The 27672-nt window shown below is 37.1% G+C and overlaps 1 protein-coding gene across 5 annotated transcripts in view; it reads left to right on the forward strand.

Annotated features, from left to right (window-relative positions):
• The window catches only part of LOC132104209 (CUB and sushi domain-containing protein 3-like), a 435094-nt gene that overhangs the window by 374930 nt on the left and 32492 nt on the right, over positions 1-27672 (forward strand). For all 5 annotated transcript variants that reach the window (XM_059509502.1, XM_059509503.1, XM_059509504.1 and 2 more), the window contains 9 exons: positions 1410-1595; positions 2563-2757; positions 2867-3040; positions 3757-3930; positions 7596-7769; positions 8509-8694; positions 11385-11558; positions 23663-23845; positions 26870-27046. In XM_059509502.1, the coding sequence (XP_059365485.1) occupies positions 1410-1595; positions 2563-2757; positions 2867-3040; positions 3757-3930; positions 7596-7769; positions 8509-8694; positions 11385-11558; positions 23663-23845; positions 26870-27046 (1623 nt within the window). The remainder of the gene's footprint in view (positions 1-1409; positions 1596-2562; positions 2758-2866; positions 3041-3756; positions 3931-7595; positions 7770-8508; positions 8695-11384; positions 11559-23662; positions 23846-26869; positions 27047-27672) is intronic.

Below are 27672 nucleotides of genomic sequence, written 5' to 3' on the forward strand. Positions count from 1 at the left end.
GTTCCAGTGATTTTGCTGCTCAATAAATCTAGAGTGCTTTTGCACAGCAAAAAAAATAAAAGTAAAAGATTCATTCTTAGCGTCATCTAGAAGTACTGCGTGTTGATAAATAATATGTTTCAGTGCTGCTTGGGTAAGAGAGAAGGAGAGCAAGATGTGAGATGGAAAGTTCCATTGGCTGGTTTGCCACACTGATGACAGGTATAGTTATAGTGGAATAGTTCAACTCTTTGAGTGCTATTTCATTGTTTATGAAAAAGGTCTGACATTACATGCAGGCGAACCTTGATTGTCTGTAGTCAGAGAGTCATTTTTCTTTGCCCTTCTCTGTTTGACTTTTCTATTAATACTTTTAATACAATATTGATCTCTCTTATAAAGTGTTCAGGCTAAACTTGAGTGATTTTACACTAAACTTAATGAATTGACTAGGCTCCTTAATTCCAATTCTTAATGTAACACCATGCAGTGATATTATAAAGTATTCTGTGCTTTCAACTTTGTGGAGAACTTTAGTTTGGGAGTGGTCGTGTGCCATTATTTTTCTTCTTATCATTATTATTATTAAATATGATTGTTTACTGTAGTGGTAACCATGGAAATCTACAAATACTATATAGTTAATAGGCTACTATATAGAAATAAGTTCACTTTACTTCACCATGGTTCATTTCACCATGGTTAATTAGTTTGTTGCATGCATAAAAGGCTAACTTTTTATTCTGGAAACTATTATTTATATTAACATTACAGAATAGAACATAATCAGTATGACGTTTTTACGTTCAATTTAAATGTAATTGGACCAACTATGTAGGCTGCCATTTCAATTTGTTTATTGTGAAATAACGCAGCTTGGTTGAAAGCGATATCAGAAGTGAGTGAACTCTCTCTGTGATTGATAGGTTACTTGTCCAATTTAATACATATTGTAAGCATAATTTTTTTGTTAAATAAATCACTGGTAAAAAAAAAACACCTTAGTAATGATATTTTTTATTTGAGTATAGATACTTTCGATACTCGCATCAGTATCTATATAGCGATACTTCAGGATGGATACGTCCATCCATACCTAAAATGAAATGCTGATGATGTGCACATACATGTATGGAGTTTGTATAGACCACCTTTTGGCCAATATATCTGTAATGGCTTATTTACTCATAAGTGTAGTATTGACCTTTAATAAAGCCGCTTCGTATTCATAAGCGCCTGAAAAGCAACTCCAATTGCATCTTATAAAACCAACCAATAGAATAACCAATTTTCAATGCTCTGATAAAATATATAAATATGGGGTAATAAGCAATGATGAGAGGTTTTTATTTATTATTATCTTATCATAATTATATCTTTCAATTGTTACTTAACATTCCATATGTCTGTCTCATTTTCACACCCATAAGCTGTCTCCTGTGGGGTGCCCAAGGCTCCTGTGAATGGAGGAGTGCTTGCTATGGACTACTCAGTGGGTACACGTGTGACCTACTTCTGCAACGATGGCTACCGGCTGTCCTCCAAAGAGTTGACCAGTGCTGTGTGCCAGCCTGACAGCACCTGGAGCAACCACAACAAAGTCCCTCGCTGCTCAGGTACAGGCCCGCTCATAGAGATTCAGAAGCCCCTCGGCATGAATTTTACAGCAGATAAATAGACCAAGAGACAGTAAAAGTGGAAGGAGATGGACTCGTACACAGAAATAATAGCCTTTTAATACAGTGTGTTTACTTATTATTTGAGTACAAAAAGTAAATTTTATAATACCGTTGTTGTCAGATTTGGAATGTGTTATTAAAACATAATTTAGACAAACAGTTTTGGAAATTGTTAAATTATTAAACTAGGCAGGAGCTGTGCTTGTATTCCTTTTGGCTAAATAGAAAATAGCTGCCTGAGGCAAAACAAGATGGCCACTGAGTGAATCGACTTGTCTTAAAGGGACTGGTCTTAAAGGGAGATTTCTGTGCTTTAATCATCATTTATTTATGAGCCAATTTTATTTTCTAAAATGATGCCTCTGTTTTAAAAACGTGAGCTGCCTACTTAGGCTGCATTTTAAGGAATCAATCTCAATACAAAGCCTGTTTCCAAAAGAAGGGATCAGAATTGCTGCCTTCTAAGACTTCTATTTGCCTTCTATTTAAAAAAATTCTAAAGCAGCATTGCATTTCTCCTTTAATTTGAAAGCAATCCCATAATAAATGGCAAAAAAAAAATCAATTTAAGAAATAATATTTAAATTGTAAATAAACTTACTTTGATAAAAAGTTACTTGTTATCCTGTATTTGTGTGTGTGATTTTTATTTATGCTTATGACAGAGTTAGCTGTAGTGGTATGCTAGCACCAAACTGAATAATGTTGTTTGACACATGGAGTTACTGCTGTTCCAAATCAGTCAAATCGTTTTAGTTATCATGCTGCCTTTGAAGGCAGATACCTATGAAAATAGCATGGCAGCTCAATACATTTTGAAACAGAACCATTAAAAATATTGACAACGTAATAATGGGTGGCCATTGAATTCTGAATATTGATTTTGGTTTTATTTGCTGCATAGTTGTGGTTTGCCCAAGTATTGGATCTTTCTCTCTGGAGCACGGAAGATGGCGGATCGTTAACGGTTCGCATTATGAATACAGGACCAAAATCATCTTCACCTGCGATCCTGGCTATTACCGCTTAGGCCCCGCCCACATTCAGTGCATGGCCAATGGTGTGTGGAGCTGGAAGAACGAAAGGCCTCACTGCCAAAGTAAGTGTGTAATTCAGCTCCAATCCAACAGCTGTTTGGTTCTGTTAGTCAAATGTTTAAACTTTCCAGATTGTCCTTGTTTGTCTTACCTTCTCTCTTCCATCCACAGTCATCTCATGTGGGGATCTGGCCACGCCTCCCAACGGCAAGAAAATTGGAACTCAGACCTCCTTTGGAGCCACAGCCATATTTACATGTGACAATGGGTATATGCTGGTGGGATCTACTGTGAGAGAGTGTCTATCTTCTGGTCTGTGGAGTGGAACAGAGACGCGCTGCTTGGGTAATGTGGTGTACATTCACTGCTGCTGCTCACATCTGCTGTTTCAGGCATGTTTGCCTGGCAGTGGTTCAACTTGATTTTGAAACCTTGTTAAGTGTGACAGAGTCGTCATCATACTATTTTCTAGTAGTAACCATTCAGAAGTTTGTGTTTAAGCTTTGTGTTTATTACAACTTTAACACGTTGTAATAAATGTCTTCACTATGAAATAATATAAATGGAAGTGTGAATGTATGCACAGTATGTATGTATATATTTGTGTGTGTGTGTGTGTGTGTGTTTCTCTATACTATTTTCTTCAATGTTTTAGACAGTTTAGAATGTTTTAGACAGCTGCTTATATTTTTGTGGAAACCATGATAAAAAAAAATTCTGAATTCTTTTATGTATAGAAAGTTCAAAAGATCATCAATCCTTGCTGAATAACATTATCAAATTTGTTTAAAATAAACCTTTCTCACCCCAGACCTTTGAACACAGCTCAAAATATACACACATACCATAGTTTCTAAGGGCTTGAATTAGGTTTGGCCTCAATCATGTTTCTTTCTTCTGCTCCACTGAAGGTCTCACTTTTTTTTAACTTACATGCAATCCTAAGGCACTTAATTACATGAAGCAGTTCGTCTCTCTAAAAGCATTGGATGTTAATATTTTACAGTGTAATGTAGCTGCTGCTCAGTTTAATCACTCTCTTCTCTTCCCACTCCTTTCAGCCGGCCACTGCGGTTTACCCGAGCAGATTGTCAACGGTCAGGTGATCGGGGAAAACTTCGGCTACAGAGACACGGTAGTGTACCAGTGCGTCTCCGGCTTCCGCCTCATCGGCTCCTCTGTGCGCATCTGCCAACAAGACCACAACTGGTCCGGACAGCTGCCCATCTGCGTCCGTGAGTTTGGGACTCTCACTTTTCTCTCTCAGACAAGCTGTGGAAAATTACTGAATCCATGAGGAGGTTTTAAAGGTGCTGTATGTAGGATTGACACAGAGTGGTTGAACTAGGTATTGCAGTCCAAATTCTAAATATTGGGGAGGGTTTTTTGCACACGGCCCCTCTTCCTCAGACTTTACACACATGCAGGTCGCCAGATTGATGATACAAACAGGAATAAGAGCAATTGATGATAAATGAAATGAAATGTGTTGTGTTTTCTGACAACTGGCAACCCGGGGTGCCAAAATACAATTGGGTAAGCTGGTAGTGAGCAGCTTTCACAAACCAAAACAAAGACCAGCATTCCGGCTCGGAACGCACATTTTCAAAGGAGAATAACTGACTGTAGCATTGTTTTTCATATAAACAAGTATGTTAACTTAGCATATTTCTTAAATATCTGCAAACATAGTAAGGTATTTTTATGCTTTAGTAGAGTCAAAATCTTACATACAGCACCTTTAACTTCTATTACGTCTGGGACACAGAGAGTAACTCTGTTGCTAACAAGGATAAGGGGACGTGACATCATGATACATATTCTCCTCAGAGCTCTGTTTCTTCTTAAATGGCACTGGCATTTAAAGAATCCACCTTTAGAGCCCTCTGTATTTAGGGAGCTATTTATATATATATAAAAAAATGTGGCATCACTATCATCTCCCACTGCACAGTGACACACTGGGTCCACGCTCACAGCCTACATTTATCAGACACGCATTGCAGTAAGTCTGCCTCACTTCAATGGGGCCGTTTATTTGTTTGAGGAACATTTAGATGAAATGAGCTGGTAAAAAGGAGCTGCAGGGAAAGGATTTAAGTAACTCTTACCAAAAGCTGCAGTATATGAGGCTGCGGGATTTATTCACATCATCTATCAGTTTATTAGAGAGACTGAGATTTTAAACAAATTTTGTCATTTGCATTTTTGGATGAACTATCCCTTTAAGAGACATGGGTAATAATGAATTGCCAAGGCCGATCCTATATTTTTATGTCCTGAAAGCCTTGTGATACAGTATCATTATGTACAAAATCCGCAAATAGTTTAAAGTTGGTCGTTTTCAAGTGGTGGGTTGTGACTTAAAATGGGTTGTAGGTCTGGCTTACTGTACTTTAGATAAAATCTGGGTCCTCTGCAAAACTGTTCAAGAACCACTTTGGTAATATTCGTTTGTCATTTGATTTGATTCATCTTTCATTCATGTGGCATCTCCTGAATCTTTTGGAGAATAGCAGTAAATTACAGTGAAAACAGGGCTACTGAGAGGTTTTTCTTTTTGATGATGGTGATTGTTGCTTCTGCAATACATTAATGTAACATGGCATCTGAAACAATCACAGAGCTGTTTGCATCTACAAATCATCTCTCACTTTCTGAAGTGGAATAAAGCAAAAGGAAAGAAAGACGATTTTAATGCCAGACAAGTTGCCCCTGTCCTCAATGGATCTAACCAATAGCAGCTGACATACTTGATGTATTAATCGTTTACTCGATTTAAATGAAATGAATAAATATCTGAAGTTTTTGCAGTTCTTTTAGTTTGGGAGTCTATTTGCTTGTGTGCTCTTATATGTTTGCAAGCAGTTTTCACAAAATACATACTTTAGCATACTAGAGAGAGAGAGAGAGAGATGATTGATTGTGCACTCAAAAGTATCCATAATTTTGTCCAATTAGATGCTTTCTAGAATTAGATAGTCCCCTTTAACTAAGACCATCTACCTTTGATTAGGAATTTACAAGTTGTAAGTTCTCGACTGCAATGTACATTAAAGGCTTAAAGGCACTCACTTCCTATTTTAGTAGGAAATGTGTCCTCACAGGAAAGAAAACCATGCTTTTCAAGCGATTTCTGGGGTTTCTTTAAGCGTAAAAGGTTTTGTCACATCTATGCTATCTACATTTCACAAGCTTTGCACTACAAGCTAAAATCACAGTTTGTAGGACATAAAAAGAAGAAAATGTGTGGGTACATTTTCAGCTATTTTAGTATACAGTGATTTGGTTGGAAATTTGGGCTACGAAGAGTCTTTAAATGAAAAGGAAATTGCCTCTGTGTAAAGAGAAACAAATTACAACTGTGATTATACAAATACGGTGGCTTTTTATGAGTGCAGAAAAGATGCGTAGTGAGGCACAAAATATACTGTAGCCTGGAAGAGATATTACAAAAGCAAATATACCTTTGAATGTGTCATATCAGCAAAATAACTTTCACTTTAATTATATAAGAGTCCTTCTGTAGATCAGTATATGAATTAGACTGTGGAGTTAATCAGCACACATTGTGGGGAGCTACGATGAGACACTTGAGGACTGGCCTGTCATTTTTGGCTTACAAGTATATTCACAATATACAGTAAATAACAACATCTTGCACTGCTAACGTCAGCTTCATATCTGATACTGATTGACAGTTTAGGTCTAATACTTTCCCTATATAAATGAAGTAAACGCAACCTCGCATAAAAGGCAGTATGTTGTTAGATTGCTGTCTGTATGTAGCCTAGTCTAAAAAACGATAGGATTTGAATGTCTAAACTGAACATCAGAGTGACATCTCTCACCCGAAGGCATTGAGTGTGAATCTTCTGTTTACAGCATGTACCGCTTCATTCAGCCAGCAAATGCCTGCAGTTGAGCACAAATCATACCGTGTTGCCTATTGCTACTAAAACAGTGGGATTTCATTCATTCACACATAGAGCTATTAAATGACACACATCCGGACAAAAAACACTTTTGTGCAATACAAAAGTGTTTTTATACTATGCCATTCAAAAGTTTGGAGTAGAAATCATTCTTATATGCTGATTTGATGCTAAGAAATATTTATTGTTATTTATATTGATGTTGAAAACAGTTGTGCTGCTTAATACTTAAGACTTTTTTTCGAGGTTCTTTATTAATGAATATAAAGTTAAAAGGACAGTATTTGTTTAAAATAATTTTTTTTTTTAATGGCATAAGATGCAAAACATTACTGCTTTTTATTTTAACACAATCCTACCAAACATTGGTAAGATACCAAACATTTAGGTTTTCATGGCATTAAAAATGGATTTACAATAATCATTATATGTAAAATTTTCAGTAATTAGCCCAAAACTCTCACACTGACTGGCCTTTGGGTCAGTGGGCCATCTTTATCATTGAGACCTAAATTTAAAGAAATGATGATGTTAACATGTTGAGCGGGAGAGGTCCAGATAAATGCATACATGTGATTGTGTACCGCTTAAAATGAACCCAAAATATACCCTGCCTTCGTTTCTGTTCATAGATTTTTAGACTGTAGTGCAGGTTTTGAATTGCCTTTTTAGCAAGGAGAACAGAAATCTGATTTATTGCTTCTGAGTTGGCAACTTACCAAATAAATTATTAGAAATTATAGAGGGAAAATTAACTAATTTCCCGCAGTGACCAATCAATATAAAGGGCACATGTATTATCTGTCATAATTTAATCACACTCTAAAAATGTTTCCGTCATTTAATACGTACCCGTTGTTAGAAAACAGCTTTCAGGGAGAACTCATCCCACAGTGCTACACACAGTTTATTTTATGACTTTGTGCTTATGCCATATTAAAACATCTCACTCTTCTCATCTCTAGCCATCAGCTGCGGGCACCCAGGGAGCCCCATCTATGGGCGTACTGTAGGCAATGGCTTCAACCTGAATGATGTGGTGAGCTTCTCCTGCAACATGGGATACGTGATGGAGGGCCCTTCTCGGGCCCAGTGTCAGGCCAATCGACAGTGGAGCCAGCCACCACCAACATGTAAAGGTGGGGAGAAAAGTTAAGTCTTTTATTCACACAGAGCTTTGCCTGATCCACCGGCTGCCCAAATGAAAGCACCGCAGTGCACTCTGTGTTTAGGAAGAGGGTAGCGGCAGTTGCGATGTTGCTAAATGGCTGACAATTGTGGGGTTTGGTGGCTGAATGTACACTAACAAAAATGTAATTGATAATGACTGGTAAAGAAACACAGTGTTATGCAGCTTTTATACTAAAATGTTATGTCAATATATTTTTAGTTTGATAAAGACTGCACATTCTGTGATAATTCATTCTGCATGTGTGCTCTCACTTATTATGGCATGTACAGTAACTGTATGATACATGATACTAACACGGTTTGAGTGATGTATTCATTTATTTATATTATTTTATATATTATAAATTGATTATATCAATGGATTATATATTTATATAAGATATATATTTCAATATTATATTGTTAAAACATTTTTATAAAATATTTTAACATTTTTGTTAAAATGTAAAAAATAAATTACAGTCTAGATTAGTCCTTTGTCACATTTTTACAGAGATTCAGACATTTTTATCATGTCTTAACAGTATTTTTGTCTGTGACATACTAAAATGGCAAATTCTCATTCTGCATGCATTGCATGCATAGAGCATCTGACCTACTTGTTTCCACCGCAGACACTTGATTAGTGCTTCTGCCAAATAACACATGTCTCTGTTTCTGTCCTCTTCGTTTCCTTTCTTTATTCAGTTGTCAATTGCTCTGATCCTGGGATTCCAGCCAACTCTATCAGGCAGAGTAAGATCGAGCATGGAAACTTCACCTTTGGCACGGTGGTGTTCTACGACTGCAACCCTGGCTATTACCTGTTTGGCTCTCCTGTCCTCACCTGCCAGCCCACGGGTCAGTGGGACAAACCACTGCCCGAGTGTATCGGTATGTGTCTGGCATCTTTCAATGAAAATTTGGAAGTGGCATTGTGGTTCTAATTACCTATTCCTTCCTGTAATTGAGGGGAATTAGTTGCACCACCCTCTTCTTGCTGCTTAAGATCAGTGGTTGTAATTGAGGGACAGGTGGAACACAGATTTTTGTGGCAGATTAATTAGCAATGTCTTTTTTTTTATCTGATCCTCCTTTATTATGTGAAAGTTGAAACACGGCACATCTTCAGCCTGTGTACAGCTCGGTGAAACGTTCTGCAGCAGCTGTGAAGTCAACGGGGCCTGAGCTTACATTTAGCCCTGACAAGACTCCCTGCTGTCAGAGATGCCCTTTCGCCCAGTCGTCGCTTCTGCTTTGTGTGTCTGTATAATCTTCCCTGTAGTTTTACATGTTTGATCCTAACACCAGTTGCTGGGCTCTTTGAATACCAAAGTGACCCTACAATAAAATCTGGGGTACGTTCTACATAAAAATGCTGACGTTTGCTTGCAGTATATGAAAGGTGTTTTATTTTATTATTTTTTCTCAAGTGGTTATGAGATTGCTACACTTTACTTTATTAATATTTATGTATGCTCACACCTGTTTGTGAACAGCTTTTCTGCTGATATTCAAATACATATATACACAGTTGATAGTGAATGAGACTCTTTTTTGTAACTTTTCTTGATGTGACTATTTTTATGTTGGTTTACATCTAAACTGTTAGATTCCAGTGACGTTACATATGATTTGTAAGTTTTTTTTTTTGTTTTTTTTTATGTTAGCTTGATGATGTTTCTGTGCACACTTGTAAGGTCCAGGCACTCGGCCCAAGGAAGGTTTTCGGTGCTGGATGAAGGTTTCCTGCATGTTCTGTCTTTCAGCGCGTAGAGTTATTCAATTTAGGTTAAACTCAAATCTGACTCCATTGTAGCATTTAATCTGACTCCATTTTAGTATGACCTCGAATTTAGTTTGAAAGGCAAATTGGTTGTTTGCCTGTCTCTAATTATTATTATTCTAAGATTTGATTATTCTATTTATTCTCTCATATTATTGTACTCGTTCATTCGGGTGCTCATGTCGCTCAAAATATCGCTTTGGCCTTAGTGTATCTTACGGTCACATTCTCATCAGTCTTGGTTATTAGACAGAGGTAATTGGCTAATACTTTAGATGGCCGCTCCTATGCTTGCTCATTCTAATAGTACTTTTAATTAGCCCCCATAGATTTGTAAACACTTGAATAAAGCAACATTATTTCTAGTCAGAGATCACGACCACTATTATAGGTATAAGCTGACCAATATTAGTTTCCCTGATAGTAGTTTTGGTATGGTCATACTATGGTTTCCCATGTACACTTAGCTAGAGTAATATTACAATAAACAGAGGTTAGGCTCACCCTATTTAGGTTGGTCGAACAACATCCAGTTGACCTAAACGGAAATTCCCTATAAGCCCTTACAATCTAAGTACACTTGAACTAATACCAAGTGTTAGCCGAATATCTAAAGATACATTTGGTGTGCCTTATGCTCCATCTCAACTGAATTTTAGTCCGTTACTAACCTGACACGGGAAATGCGGTAACAAGGACACAGCGTAATCTACTAGAGACAATAACTAGAGTAAAACAGAATACAATCAAATGTAACAATTTATTAACAGTCAGGTAAATGTGTATTACATAGCCAATTCATAGATATCAAATCAATACAAGACATCAAATTCTCAAAGATGAATCTAAGAGTAAAAGATGCATACCTGACTTTTAGAAAAATACATAGTATGAAGTGTGTGGACACACTTCATGCTATGGGCTCATTCCAGCTACAGAAGGCCCTGATCCTTTTGCTGCAGTCCTTTAAATACATCAGACCAAGACAAACATCCCCCGAGATGGAGACAGGAACTAACAATTGGAATTTGCATTAACTAAGGTCCCAAGCCTGGGTGGTTTTACAACTCAATGGGAACAGGGAGTAATTTACATGGAGGACACTAAGGGGCACTCCTATTACAGTAGGCAAAATATCTCTTAACTCTTAGGATCTGTATTATCTTTTAATCTACTTTTGTAAGATTGAGACCATTGTACCAGTTGCACTGAGACATTTCAAATGATACCAGACATGACTGTTAGTTCACTTGCATTGACATTTTCATGTAATAATTTTGAGCTGATTGAGTAGAAGGAAGAATGGGTGAAGGGATTTATAATGAAACAAATGGCCAGAAGGGTAGGAGGTCTCCTGCTCCTCCACTCTGTGGGGTGTCTCGAAGATGCCCGTGTATGTTTGTATTGTCTGTTTCTCAGGAGATCAAAGTATCTCAGGTTCTTTTATCCTTACACACTGAAAGGCCAAAACTTTTAATAAATAAATTATATTGCATTCATTGATATTAATTTTAAATAGAATCAGTAATATTCTAATTCTAGTAGAGTTTCTCAAGCAGTGAGGTCTAAGCTCCAGGATAGGAACAAACTTTCAGAAAGTGCTGATCATAGTGAAGGGAAGCAGAATTAGCACCGTAATCATCGAGATCAACTGGAGTGATTATATATTTAAAAGAGCAGCTTTGTTTCAAGTCTTTCATGTTTTAGTTTAATCATATTCAGCTTGTGAATGTGTATTGAAGGAGTGATTGCTGATCCAGTAACTGTGTTCACACTTTTCTGCATGTGTATTGGATAGTGGTGGACTGTGGACATCCTGGATCTCCTCCCAATGGAGTGCTGAGCGGGGACAAATTCACCTTTGGCGCCACGGTGCGCTACAGCTGCACGGGTGGCCGGCAACTGAAGGGCGAGTCCTCACGAACCTGCCAGCTCAAGGGCCATTGGAGCGCACCCATGCCCTTTTGCTCAGGTAGGACGGACACACACACACATCCATCAACGCTTTCTAAGCCATTACATGCTGCCTTAGAAGAGATTTTACGTATTGTCAATTCTCTGTTGTTGACATCACACAGATGCAAAAGCCATTAGGTTCTGTGTTTGTGGACCGATATGAGGGCCCTCTTAATCCTTACTAGGCCTTTCAGTTATTTGCAGTCAACTAATTTGACTGGGAAGGCAAAATTCCAAGATTTCTGATATTTCATAATCAGTGTTGGGGAGTAACTAGTTACATGTAACGGCGTTACGTAATTTAATTACAAAATTATTGTAACTGTAATTAGTTACAGTTACTACGAAAAAATTAGTAATTAAATTACAGTTACTTATGAAATTTTTAACGATTACAAAGGGGATTACATTTGAATATTTACACACATCCACATACAGATTTAACTGATTTCTTTCCCAAATTGCACTGACTATTCTGAGACATACCGCCCTAATAATTTCCGGGATGCGGAAATACAGTCTGGTTCGTAGAACGCGGACGGAATATGCCACATTTTGGATGACTAAATCAAAAGTAGGACAGTACACTTGAATCAAAACATGACATCGACTAGTGTCTGTGAATATAAAGCCCCGAAAATGCAATATATGACTTGCTCATTCTGCGTGTCTGTGGAAATCAGGCGCGGACTGGACACCGGGAGAACTGGGACAATTCCCGGTGGCCTGGCAGCCGATTTTGCCCCACTATTTAATATCATTATTGTATAATTGCCTGCCGAATGTACTAAAGCGATCATTTGCGAATCCACCATTTGATAATTAAATCTCTAATAAGTCATGAAGTGTTAGTCATGACTCGCGCGCTCTCCGCGCCTCCGCCAAACGGTTTGGATCAGACTCAGAGTAATCAATGCGAGAGAGAGAGAGAGAGAGAGAGAGAGAGAGAGAGAGAGAGAGAGAGAGAGAATAGAGTGGAGTGTGGAAGCGCACAGCTGGAGCAGAGAAGCAGAACTACTGTTCAGGGTTTTAGGTCAGTTTCATCTGTAAAGATGCTTTTTTGTCTTTGTTTTTTTTTTTTATTTAATCAAGCAGCAGCACGTTGCTCACCAGTCATCACTCAAAATACTATATAAAGGACATCATTATTATCAGTTGTAATGTTACAGTAGGAATTTATCTGAAAAAAAATTCCTATTTTTTTATAAGTTTAGGGGCAGCTACGACAGACAACAACACAACCCTTACGAAAATTAACATTTTAATATTTAACTATAAATCCAGAGAAAATGGTTACTATTGTTTAAATGTGGTAACCAAAAATGTAAAATTATTTTACAAATGTATTCATTTAAAAATAAATACAAATCCATTTGCAAAAAAACAAAAACAAAACAAGGTTATTTTACTTTTATATAGACTAATAAAAGCAAGGTTAATTTTTGTAAGGGAAAAACATGACTCGTGTACAGTATTAGGATTTTTCTATAAAGATATTGTAGTATTGTAGAGTATTGTATTGTAAAGTATAGTTTTGTTCAATCTTGAGTATTAAAGTCATGAGTGAGATGGATAACAGGGCAAAATAAAGAGACTGAAGAGAAAAATGGAAGTGATGGTGCAGTTCAGGAGAGAACTTTTAATTATTTTGCATGTCCCCAAATTAAAGATTTAAACCTTTTTTTATGTCAGGTCCATACAAAAAAATAGTTTTGTCCATGAATTTGTTTGTATGAGTTTGAATTTTCCAGTCTGATTTTTTTTCCCAGTCCGCCCCTCCTGTAAATTAATGGCAAAGACATAGTTTCATTTACTACACATAGGCCTACTGAAGCTTGCAGTGTTTTCAACCTCTGCCGCCTCAATATAGGAGTACATGAGCACATAAACATAATTTCTAGAACTGCTCTGTGTCACTTAATGTGCATTTTACTTATTTTGAGAAAACTATCATCATATCATATACAAAGAGACAGCAGTTTAAAAAAACACCAATGTTTCAGGAGTTTATTACACAGAATACGTCACATGCTTATTAGATAACTGTATTTAAGTTGATGTATATGCCTTTATTTATTATTCTTTAATTTTCACACATTTAGAAAAGTAATCAAAAAGTACTCAAAAGTAATTAGTTACATTACTTTAATAAAGTAATTGAAAAAGTTACACTACTATTACATTTTAAACAGGGTAACTTGTAATCTGTAACCTATTACATTTCCAAAGTAACCTTCCCAACACTGTTCATAATAATTTTTGGATCAGTCGTTGCCTGTGTTCGCAAAGCTTCCTGCTTTGGCTTCTTTTGTAAATATTTTCTCTGCCAAAGCAAAAGAAATCTGCAAAATAGTTGTCAGTTTTGTGTTTGGAATGTGATCTGCTTGATATTTTACTACAGTTATTTCTAGTCCTCTCTTAGTCCTTAGCCAATTTGACTGGCTGGGCAGTTTTCCAAGAGTCCAACTCTGGGTGATGTTACTGTTTGTATCACTCTGCTTTTGTCTGTTTTCCAGACAGAATGTCAGTCTATGTATTAGTGATGGGTATCTTTCAGTGACTCTATCTGTACAGAGTCTTAGACAGTACTGTGCAAAAGTCTTAGTCCATTAGTATTTTCACCAACAACAACAAAATAATATTGTTTTAAGACAGCTATTTCTATCTTTTGCTGTGTTGTGTCAGCAGGAAATATCAGTTTACATTTCCAAACATTCCTTTTGCCATTAATTGTAATAATCCAGTGAGATTTTTGTATGCACAAGGAGTCTGACAACAGCCAGTGATCTGATCACAGAGATCTGATCTCAGCATCATCCAGTCCATCTGGAATGACATAAAGAATCAGAAAAAAACCTGAGATGGTCTAAATCCAGTAGAACTTTGGCAATGTCACCAATATACTTAAAGAAACCTTCCTGAGTATTCTTGTTTAAAAAACTGATTCATAAAGTAAATAAAACACCACTGCTGTGTGACTGTTTTTGCTGAAATCTGGCCACATTCTGTCAAAATGACTGGTTCACCATGGAAGAGGGGTCACAGACTAAGTCTCTGACATTTCTTTCTGTTTGCAACTAATTTATTCTTGAGCATAAACCCCTTGAGATGCACCATCTCTTTTTCAATAGGGTCAGATTCCAATTCCCCCTCACGTGGAGCTTGCTAAACAGGAATACTGCACAAACACTCTTGTAATAGTTTGAATTTGCATGCGATTTGTTTGCATCTATCCTCTCTGAATTGTTGGTTGTATTTATTCCTTCAGGGCTTGCTATTGAGAGTATATGTTTATGCACAGCTTGAGTTAGAAATAGATTTACTTTCCATAAAACCAGTTTGTTCTGCTTCTGCTTTTTATTTAATTAGTCATTTTATTAGTCATATAAGTGCAGGAGAACCTCAGAAAATAGATAGGTGTCACAATCACAGTTAATAATTGGTGGTATATAAGTTTGGATGACTTCCAAGCAGCAAAATGTCTTAAAATAAAGTTTGTCAGTTCTTCCGTGTGAGAAGAAACTCATTGGACACCCAGTGAGAATCCGCCCCAGTGGCAGAACCATTAACTCAGCAGAGGGTTGAGTCACCGGGTCTGTTAACACTCACCCATTAAGAGACGTGACCAAAACTCCCTATGATTTTCCAGTGACTGTGTAAATGATGTTTATGGCTGAAAAATCGGCAGGTGGGGAATCGCCTTAAGCCTGTGTCCAACATCTGTGAGGTCTATAATTAATCTGTGGGATTGCTGTGATGTTTTTTTTTTTAATACATTTTCTGTGCTTTTTATTGCGATTACATTAAGATGGCTTCGGGCATGGACAAATACACAGACACAACTGCAGGAGTCCATGTCTGTTTATGTTGTGTAGACCTTACAACAGGAACGGGGGATTCTTAGAATCAAGACGAGCTGCAGAGACCAGACCGGACATGCATTTTTCATAACAAGCACAACACAATGCCCCACCGTCTCACTTCCATTGTTCATTCTGTAAATGGAATGGAAAGGCATGTTCTAACTGGGAAACATCCAGAGGGGAACCTCAAAGGGCTCCACATGAGGTTTCGTACACCCACACGTAAAGAATTAATTATGTTGAGCACCAAATATGGCTTAGAGAAATTTTACATAAGCCATACGCTATCCACGCACGAAACGCTCTGCAAGGCCACTTCAAATATCTCTGAACTCGGTGTGCTAGCGGCAGCTGAGCCTTTGTCACATAAAATTATTGTGAATCGAGGACCCCTGTGTCCAGTGCCTCACCTAACTCTTATTCTGTCACACTGTCACATTGTGCTTGGGGACTTTAAAGGGAATTAAATATAAACAAACAACAAAGGCATAGAGTGAGAGAACGGCTCAGTCACTGGCATTTTGAATGCTTTTATACCACATACTCTGGTTCAGTGAGCTCAACAAGTCCCTCCCGCTGCCTAGAATGGTCTGCATATGATTGTGCCCTTCAAAAAAAAAGATTTTGTGCACCGAACCACTAACTTGGTAGTGGAGAACTCGATTCTCCCTCTTAAAAAAATATGAAAAATATATTGGATGCTCTTGGTATTGAGAAGGAACTCTTGAATTATTACAAATTGTGCTAAAGGTTGTGCTGCTTTTTGTATAAGCCTGTAAACTGATCTTTGATTGGTTTGGTTGATTGTATTGTCCTTGTGTTTTAAATCCAGCCTTCAGAATTATTGTTCATGTATAAACACTTAATGTGCAATTTTTTTTTTTTTTTTAAGCTAGAAATTAGTCCATTCTATTTGAGATTGTCTAAGAAGGGGGGCATAATGACCACAAATGGGCTTATGGTAAAATGTGTGGGTAAAATGACTTAATCCTGAAAAAGAAAATTATCACGTGTCCACCAAAATATTATAAATATTCATTTGAACATTTATAATAAAAACAAATGTTTCTTCGGCAAATCAGCATATTTGAATGAAGTGATTTGAATTTCTGAAGTGACACTGAAGAATGTAATGGCTCCTTACAATTCAGCTTTTCCATCACAGCAATAAATTACAAATATAATATTATATAAAATTATATTAGGTTATAAAAGTTTTAATAACGTTTCACAATATGACTGTTTTTACTGTATCTTTGATTTAATGAATGCAGCCTTGCTGAGAAAGCATTAAAAATCTTACCACCCCTAAATGGCAGGGTAGATTAAACATCACATTGCAGTATTGATATTATGATTTTGTTATATCAGAGAGTAATTTTGTTTTAAAAAGTCAAACTCTGCTCAACTTTATCGTATAGCCTACTTTATACTATTGCTTAATACTGTTAAATTGCTGAAATAATAACATTTAATAATAAAAATATTCCTACATTATGTTGTTGTTATATTACCTTTGTTTAATTTTATTTTTGATTTGTACTAAAGATTGCCTATTGACTTGTTCTTGTTTCATTTTAGCATACAACATGAAACACTAAAATAATCATGATGTAATTTGATAAAGTACTAAGTGAATTAAAGAACAGATTTGAAAAAAAAAAGTGTTCACAGTAAAATGCATTAAAATTAAACCCGCATTAAGCGTCTGTGAATGCAGACATGGTCTCTTTCCAATTCCTCCGTATATGCTCCAATCCTCTTCAGAGATCCATGACCCAGAAAGGAGGAGGCAGAGAGAGAACAACAGCTAGACAGAAAGAGAAATCTCTCTTCCCCGTGGTTTTAGGAGGCTTTATTCTCCTTCCTGGTACTGTTCTTCTGCCTCCAGGGTTTTCTAGGTTTCATGGCACAAATGCATAGCAGCGCAACTTCATCCTTTTTTGTGTGTGCAATGCTGAAGGCATTTGTACAAGAATATGCGCTCACGCAGGGGAATGCAGGCTGTTTGAAAGAACGGAGCTGATATTTTGTGTGTGCATCTGTTGCACGATTGGCTCTTGAGATTGGGTAAGCCATGTCCCATGATGTTTTACAACCTTTTGTTTTTAATAAGAGTCCAAACCGAAGCTATTACAAGCCTTTGACATTGTTGCCAGCCTCTTCTAATTGCCTGCGATCAGAGAGAGGTATCTGAGGTAAAGCCTCCCGAAGTTATGACATGATCCAACCCTCTTAAAATCAACAAACAACCATTTACTCTTTGCCCCTGAAACAGCCTGATACCCAATTAGCACGTATACTGGGCTATATCAGTGAGGGCTTTAGTGTCCACCTGGTGGGAACATCTTCTGTTCTCTTCCTGCTCACACCTGAACTTCCTGTGGTCCAATTAGAGTGTCTGTAAGTATGTGAAGGCTGCAGCTAATGAAGCAGCCTCTAGCAGTGAGCCTATCTCAAGACTTAACTTCCTAGCTCTGCTTGAGCTTTCTGGCACTGCTTGACTGCAGATAGAGCGAGCTGACTGAACACTGACTGAGACAGAGCAGCTGCTAGCTCAGGCCGCAGGGATTTTGCTTTTCTTATAGGTGAAATGTGTCATAACTATCTCCCTAAAGGTATCCAAATAGAATTGCAAAAAAATAATACTACTAATAATAAATACAATAGCTTCTAATCAGTTCTTCTACTCCTACTCCTTTTGAATTTCTGAGTTTTACATTTTATATATTTGAATTAAAAAATATATATATTAAATGCAATGAATATTGCAATAAATACAATGAATAATAGACTAATAATATTTAATTTAATAGTAGTGGGTTATGACTTTGAGATCACATGACCAACTGAATACAGCACTACTCTTTTATGCTGATAACACTTTAGCTCATATTGTAAACTTATAATTGCTCACTGCAAATATAGAATTTGTATTCATTTCTAATGGAATTGGTAACCGAAAACTACTGCTTTTGCTGCATCAACACTACTAAACAGTCAGTGTCAGAATTGAGTTCAAATCGATTACTGTCCCAGCTAGTGCAACAAGTACAGAGTGCACCTTTAAAACTGAGATTAGAGCAAATAAATTAAAACATTTTAAGAGTAAAAAAGTGTCCTGTTTCAGTTGTAACTTACTCCTGACTAACTGAATCTACTGAATCTCCAAATTTCCAATGAGCATGCGTAGAAGGAATGGGATGTTGCATTTGTGTGTCCTGCATGAATGTGGAGCATGTGGATTGAAAGGGACAGTTCGCCACAAAAATGTATATTCTCTCTTAATTTACTCACCCTCGTGTCTTTCTGAACCAGTATGACTTTCTTTCGTTTGCTGAACTCAAATAAAGCCATTTTGAAGGCTCTTTCAGATGTTTTTGTCCATACAGTGAAGGTCAGTGGCATTAAAAAAATAAAAAATAAAAAAAAACACAATGGACCACACTTACTTTCATTGTATGGACAAAAAAAATCTTTTGTGTTCCACCAAAGAAAGTCTGTCATACAGGTTTGGAATTTCATTGTTGGGTGATATATCTCTTTAATTGCTAGGCTACAGCTACGTCAATCCAGCTGTTTTGAATCTGACCCTTATCTGTTATCCAAAAGCATTTTTGACCCAAAGTGAAAAATCAAACCTGACTGCTAAAAGCAACCAAAGATGCCACTGATCATTAATCCATGTTTAGTTTCCCACTTCTCTTCCGCTCATGTTTTGTGTGGATGCAGAAAGATGACATTTAATATTGCGTCAGTTTTTATCTGACGTAATCATGTCAGCAGTGTTGCCTCAAAGTGTGAACTGCATGTTTGAGGTGACTTCTTTGATCAGAGGTGGCTGTACATCAATTTGTGACATGCAAATGGACATATACCCTCTCCTTTCATGTCTACGCTGGTCTCAGGGCTGGCACTGCAGATAAGTGGAAGAGTTCCAGCGGGACGGCTAATACAGCAGTCCCCTCTGTCTGCCCTTGAAGTGGAATGCTTGGTCAGCACTCTCTCCCTGACAAAACACACTCTTGGGAGACCAAACACCCACACCTCCCGGCTCTCGCTCCTCTCGTCCTCTGCCACCAGCAAGAAAGACAAAGATGCAACATGACATAACACACACCTTGTTCCACAGTGAAATACAAAAACACATAGACCTCCCAGAAAATGTATTACTTTCTCTGCCCGGAAAGACCAATACAAGGCACCCTGCTGTATCATGGCCCAAGAAATGTACATGCCGCTGTCACAACGCATGTGGTGATACTCTAAGAAAGTTCACCTAAGCATGACCGGTGGGGTGCCTGTTCCTTCATCACCTTAGAAACAGACCCCTCTGTGTGCTTGTTCTCTGAGAGGAAATCCATCTTCCTCATGTGGCAATAGGTTGGTCAGGTAGGGGAAATTACCAAAAATGGATACAAATCCTATAATCGACTATGCCACTCAGAATATACCGGGACATAACAGCCCTATAGTCAAAACCAGATACAATTTAAATCAAACCAGATACACAAATCTACCAGTTACAGAATGACCAGAAGAAGAGAAATGACTAGCGGGGGCCTTTGGATTTTCACCTCACACCATACCCACACCACACAGTTGTGAAAGCAATACAATTGGCTAAACACCGCACTTCAGGTGGACACACTAAAAGACTGCAACCCCCACTTTGAAAGTTTCTAATCCTAACGGACTACATGGTTAACTAGTACAAACTTCAAGACACATTAAACAAATACAACAATCTCACTTCCATACCACAACAGAACAACCTACTCCTAAAAGGAGTCCACATACACAGAGTCAACAACTACATGTACAAATCAAAGAACAACAAAGAAACAAAAAAATTAGCAGTCATATGCACCAACCGGAGAAACAAAATGGCCGACCAAGGCCAATATATCTTACTTGCCTCCCAGCTAACTCGCTCATGAAAAACCCATACAAACAATTAACCAACATAAACCAAGACAGACCAGAAAAAAAGTTAAAACAGTCACCCAACAAACACTAAAAACAAAGCAGCAGTGTGGTCAAATCAATGATGTACATTTGTCTCCCACCAAGTTACTGGAAACCACTGGATGTGCAGTTACACCTGCATGTAGCAAAATGTATGGTCGCTCACCACGCAAGACCATGGCCACTAACATGCTGAAAAGGGCCCAAATACTAAAACGCAACAGTAAAGATGCACCAAGCCCTATCCTTTGTTCATAATGACGTACATCCACAAAGGTCTACCAAGGATGATGCATCCAGAGTAATCAAACCCTTCCCTTTTTATAGTATAAATGCCAACACTGATAGCTCCATAGGATTTAATCCATGTTAACCAATCACAAAGGAGTAGGGACACTGATAGGTTCACAGGCTGGCATGACATCAGTCAATCATACCTGGGCTATACCTTACCCGGCTACACTCACTTAACTTCAAGTTCACGTCAGCATGCATTTTGTCTGTCTGGCCCTCGAGTCCCCACTGTGAGATGTATGGCACATGTATACGATTCACAAAAAGTCTCAAGGATAAAAGCCTGCCAGTCATGCAATGGTCAACAACTAGCCCTTCAGCAGAAGAGCCTGTTCAAGCAGCCCACTGACATATTAATAAGTAAGAGGAACAGCCTGCAGTCCTTTAATAACAGCTATTTTAATCTGTCCCCTGGGCCACCTGCCACTAGCACTAGCCCTGTCTACCTAACTCTCCAGACACACTGATGTATTAAATTAGAAGGGTTTTTTTGTGTGTTTTTTTTCATACAACTGCCTGTTCTTAAATAAATCATTACTTGTTTATGGATCTGGGCAGGTTTCGGTGACATACAGTAGGCTGGTTTTGGATGTTGGCTGGTCTGATATGAGATGGCAGTTTTTACCTTTAGGGTGCTGAGTAGGGTTGCAGTTGCACCAAATGTTTGTGAGGTCTTTGGCCCATGAAGTTCACATGTAGTGAATATAAGTTAATTTGTAGCAATATCTGTACATAAAGTTGCTAAATTTTGTTAAGGCAAAAGTTAGCCCAGGTTGTAAGCTTTCTGTAAAGTATTGTGTAGTTACATATGATCTGTTGATCATGATCCAATAAGCATTACAGTAAAAAGAGTAATGCTGTGAAATATTATTACAATTCAAATGAGCTGTTTTCTATTTTAATATGTTTGCATTTTGATTTATAACTGTGATGCAAAGCTGAAGCCATTTTTCAAAAGCCATTACTTCAGTTTTCTGTGTCACATGATCCTTCAGAAATCATTCTAATATGCTGATTTGTTGCTCAGGAAACATTATTATCAATGTTAAATACAGGTGTGATGCTTAATATCTTTGTGAAAACAATGAAAGGTTCAAAAGAACAGCATTTATTTGAAGTAGTCGTGTTTAGATGTCACTTTTAGTAGGCACCTTGCTGAATGATAGTATTCATTTTAAAAAATACTGACCACAACATTTTTAATGGTAGTTTCTAAATATATAAATAAAATGCAACCAAATCTATAAATATGTACAGTGTGTATATATATATATATATATATATATATATATATATATATATATATATATATATATATATATATATATATATAAATTTGCATCTTTTTCTAAACATTTTAGATTTTAATTTCTAAAACCTAGCATGCATAAATACTAACAGCGCGTGACACACTATTCCTTTTATTCTGAAGTTCTGATGTCAGGTCAGATGTTGACATAATAAAATCATGTAAATTAGAACAATGTCAACAACATTCTAAGATTAAATATGAGGTCTTTGATATAATTTAATAAGCCTTCTATTTATTGTCATATATGTCGTTTTCAACGAAGTATAATTGTGCAACGCACAAATGTTTAGTAGTACATACATTTTAACTTGAAAGCTAATTGTTCTGATGCAAATTGGTACTAAGTTATAACTTGTGTGCAGCAGGTACAACCGGCCCCCGATCTATTTTTGCTCTCTTGTCCAGGGTTTCAGCAATAAGTCATGGTTTCTAACACTAGGTGTCCTAACCAGGTTTCCAGCGGCAGGCGATTTGTCTGTGCCTGCTGAACATGAAACTTCTATTTGATGTGACACAATCACAACCGCTCACTTTTTTGTATTTTTTTGTTGTGTCTAGATTATTCATAAGCCCTGAGTGAGCATAAATGTGCATGTGCAGGTGTGTGATTGTGTGCGTTTGTGTGCTGATGATGAATGGAGCTCAGGTTCAGGAGAGGTACAAGGCTGCAGGGCCCTGAGCTCAGATATATGGAAGCAGCAGGAATCAATCAGGAATATCAATTTCCAGAGAGCTGTAGCAAATCCTTGAGTGGATGGGGAAAGAAAGATGTCCTCCTCCCAGATTACATCCTGAGAGGGGCTGGAAAACAGGCACAGGACTAGTCATCCTTTTTTATTCATTTGACAAAGGTTAAAATTGTCCATTTCTTTACACTTGACGCAAACTTTCTTTTTTTTTGCCTCATATTTAGCTATTTCTACAGTCAGATGAATATTGTTGTGTCTTTAAGAAAGTATTTTTATACAAGAGACTTTCACAAATATGCTCGTTAGCCTCAGGTACTTTAAATTTAACTTTTTATTTGCTCAATGACAAGAAATGATCATGTGATGATGATCACAAATGATCAAATGAAAATACTTCATTTCATTAAAGTTAATTTTTTCCCGTAATTTTATCAAACAATATGGAATTTTTTAGAGTGAACCACACCAATTATTGCACAAAATTCCTTGTTAATACTTAAACTCCATTACTTAAACGTACTGTTTGTGCTGATGTTTTCCCACCAAAACTGTGTTCCTTAAGGATGATGTCATTCATGAATTGTTAAACAACATGCAAAAGACTAACGGGAAGAAAAGTTAAATTGAGGACAGTGGGGAAATAAAATAGTACCAAATTAAAACTAGACAAAGGAGAGACAAAAAAAAATACAAACAACTGGAAGATTTTATAATAATTTCATGTTACAAAGTGACATGCCAAAAATGGTAATATCTGCATAAAACAAAGCTGTAAAACTATTTAGAATTCACCCCATTTGTTCACTTAAAGGTGATATTGTCATAAAAGAATACTAACTAATCTAGTGTCCATTTATAAAACGATGAGTTTAATATTTTATCCAATATATTAAGCCATATACAATGGGGACATGAAAATTTACGATATAGTTGGAATGACCCTCACCTCTTTCAATCTCTATTGTCTTTTTTATTCCTCACTCTGTCTTTCAAGGTGATTCATCAGGGACATGCGGTGACCCAGGCACACCATCCCACGGCAGCAGAGAAGAGAGTGACTTTCGGATACGCAGTAAAGTGCACTTCAGCTGCTCGGTGGGATACGAGCTTTTTGGCTCTGCAGAAAGGATGTGCTTCCCCAATGGCACATGGTCCGGTACTCAGCCCTCCTGCAAACGTAAGCGCCTGCAGCAGCTGGCATGATACAGCATCTCTAAAACTGCCCATCTACCATATTCTCTTTTACTAGGCTAGATGAATGCAGAAGTAGGACTAGGACATCTCACCCCTCAGCTACTTTGTCAGTAGTTTGTTTTAATAAGTCAATGGCTGATCTAATGCTTTGTGCACACAAATAGGATTTTGTCACCAAAGCTGATATTTATAACTGACTGTCATTTTGCATGTGATGAAATCAGTTTTTTTGATTTGGCATGTTAGCATGCCCATGTACCCTGAAGGTAGATGCCATAACTACACCATTGTTCCAAACATCTTTTTGCCCATATTTTCATCATGCTTTTTACATTTAATCTTTTTGCATTGGATGGCCATTCAAAAGTAGCCAATGTATTGAGATGAAATCTGAGTTTAGTTTTATTTAGATAAAATAAATAAAAATAAATAATAATCATATATACACTCTCATTAGAAGTGTTGGGTCATTATGATTTTTTTATTTTATTATTTTTTTTATTATTATTATTATACTTATATTTAACAAGAATGTGTTAAATTGATCAAACAAATCACAGTGAAGATATTTATGAATATTTATTTCTGTCGTATAAATACTGTTCTTTTGAACTTTCTGTTCCTGAAAAAACAATTATCACGCTTTCCACATAAATCCTGTTTTCTTTTCTTTGTTTTTTTTCCCTTTATAAATAGTTTTTTTTTTATCTTGTTTTTTTTTTAAGAGACAGAACAAGAAATCACAGACAAAAAGCAGATCACATTTCTCAGGAGTTATGGTTGAAAAAATGGTTGCTATAGTAAAGATTTAAGCATTATAAAAATACCAAAAGACTGAGAGCAACTTAGAGGTGGTTTAAAAGTAGGGAATGAAAAACTGACCATTTCTTCCTCTTCTCATTATTGTTAGTCTATCATTGAAGCTTTTTTATACCTTTTAACAAGCATTGCCTTATTTCTTTAGTAGAACTACTACGTGCTGAGCAGAAGAACTTCCTGTTCATTTTAATAATGATATTGCATCCAACCCCCTGGAAGATAGTGTGGTCTTTATAATACCATAAAATAGTTCCAAAGTCATTTGGTGACAAACAATGAAATCAACTACCCGCTAAATTATATATCACAGTCCACATTGTTACCTTTTGTTTTATTTGGGGCTGCTTTCCTGTATGCCATTACAGTTCTACAGTTGTCCCACACCACATAATAAACTCACATTTTCCCCGAGGCTGAAAGGTCTACAGGACAAATGAAAGATGAATAGCCATTCCCAAACACAAGCAGGCAATGTTCTCTACAGAAACATGATGCACCATCTTGTTTTCTTGCTCCAAGACCTGACTAATGGTGTTTCTCCCAGGGCCCCACCTCCCAGTGAACATATACTTGACATGACCCAAGCCATTGTGGGTGAATCATTTTTGAGAGACAGCAATTGGCACAGGGATACAGGAACAGTGACTAATTGAGGGGGATGGCGTCACGCTATAATCCGTCCCCCATGCTGCAAAATGTCAAGCCCTGTGGGAATCACAATGGTCAGCATGTCATCGCAAGACAAAGAGAGTGCTCGAGTTTCATGGAGGTGTACCGCAAGCGCTGTCTTTTTAACAGCTGCACAGAGAGATGATTCCATCCTGGAAGGAAGCCTGAGTTCTTCCATTGTAGTCAACCAAAAAAGCACTTTGGCTTGGTGGATTAATAGGTTTTCAGCAAGTTAATTCACTCAGCCAGCATCTCTGTTGAAATAAAGATCTCTCTTTTTTTGTCCTTTCTTGTCTTGGTGCCATTCTCCTGGTATGATCTACAGGCCTGTTGTACCATATCTTCAAACTTCATCCACACTCATTTAAGCCTTGCAGACGCTGAAACCTCATTCTGTTAGCCACTGTCCCATATCATAGTCATTACATGGTAAAAGATGTCTCTCTAATGATCTCTCTTCCTTTAGACCGTCACTGTCTTCCTATCAGATGTCCATAATGTTAAGATACATCAAATGCAGTTTGGGGGAAGCTACTCAAAAAATGAATATACTGTTATATACAGATAATGGACTACCTCTTAAAATTTGTAATCAGATTCATATACTAAGTACTTCAAGGCAGAGTACTTGCATTACTAATTAAAATGCACATAGTCTCATGTAGCCAGACCTTTGACTGAACAGCATATGGTCGTGTCCACACTGCCACTTATTCTTGCCAAGAACCACCTACTTAGACAGTTTTGTGAGCGATATGCATCGGATGGTCAGCGAACAGACTGTGTGTGTGCCATCTGATACTGAGGAACATGACATAGATACAAGGCTGGACAAGACACTAAGGGTTATATATGTGATAATTTTAAGTTGCATAAGCCGTTTATGCAGAACCATGATGTAAAAGTGACAGTGCACATGCATTATTTATTGAACTTAACGTTTAGTTAATGTTGTAATTAATGTACACTACTGTTCAAATGTTTGAGGTCTGTAGAATTTTTATCAAGTAAAAACAGCAATATTGTAAAATATTATTTAAAATGACTGAAATCAAATTTATTCCTGTGATGACAAAGCTGAATTTCAAGCATTTGTTACTCTAGTTTTGATTATCACACGATCCTTCACAACAGATTCTAATATGCTCAAGTAACATTTCTTATTATGTTGAAAACATTTGTAATAATGAAACATGATAATAATATCATCAGAAATCTGAGACTTTCCTTTTTTCCATAAAAATATTTGTGTTTCTGAGTAAGAATGACTTGTCACAATATAGTACACAAAGGAAAATAGGAAAGTGAGATACATGTGTGAACAACTGGAACAAGTTGAGACCAGAGACAACAAGAAACCTTGAGATACAAAATAAAAGAAGACAAAAGAAACACTGACACCCCCGAGCTATCTCCTTTGGTCCCTTATGAAATAACTTAATAATTTGACATGTTACTTCACTCAAGGATGTCATCTTGCAATAACTTTTCCTGCATTTTTGTTTTTAAAATACTACAGCTGTGCAGTGTGGTAACCCTGGGACTCCCAGTAACGGACGGGTATATCGACTGGACGGCACCACCTTCTCACATTCGGTCATCTATTCCTGTATGGATGGCTACCTGCTAAGCGGCTCCACCACACGACAATGCCAAGCTAACGGCACCTGGTCTGGCACTGCACCCAACTGCACCTGTAAGTGTGAAACAAACAGGGTATTTGTTGAGCTTTAAATAGAAATGAAGGGTTGTTTGTTTTTGAATAAACCAAAATGGCCTCAGCAGAGCTTCCTTACAAGTTGTAATGAGATGATATGACAGATGTGCTTGTGGGATTCATTTGTGTAAAGCTGTACTTAAAACTTTATGAACGTTTAATTCAGGCAGCACAGTGAGAGTAACTGGTGTTCCTTTGAATACAGAAGGTTAGAAAGTTTTCAGTGCATTTTGAGGAAGAATTGAGTCAGGATGAGTGGGATTGCAGGATTCGGTTTCTCAGTGGTAGCTAGCTCCAAGATGTTCTTTTGTCAAAACGGAGGAAGATGTAAAGGTCTTCTGGCTCTGGTAGATACATAAATCAATTATTTCATGTCCTGCCTTGGACATAATGGTATCTGTATATTCTACAACAGTGCAAATGTACTGACAACCAACATAATAAAACAGATGGTACTGTAGAAAACCACATAATGAATCAGTGTTCTTCATAAGTGGCATGTCCATAATGATGCAAAAATGTCCATAATGATCCAAATTATGGTTTTTAACTGTTTATGGTAGGGTAACTTGAAGTTAACCAGTTAACATGTTTTACTGTAGCAT

The sequence above is a fragment of the Carassius carassius genome, chromosome 25 (assembly GCF_963082965.1).
Source record: "Carassius carassius chromosome 25, fCarCar2.1, whole genome shotgun sequence".
Lineage (NCBI taxonomy): Eukaryota > Metazoa > Chordata > Actinopteri > Cypriniformes > Cyprinidae > Carassius > Carassius carassius.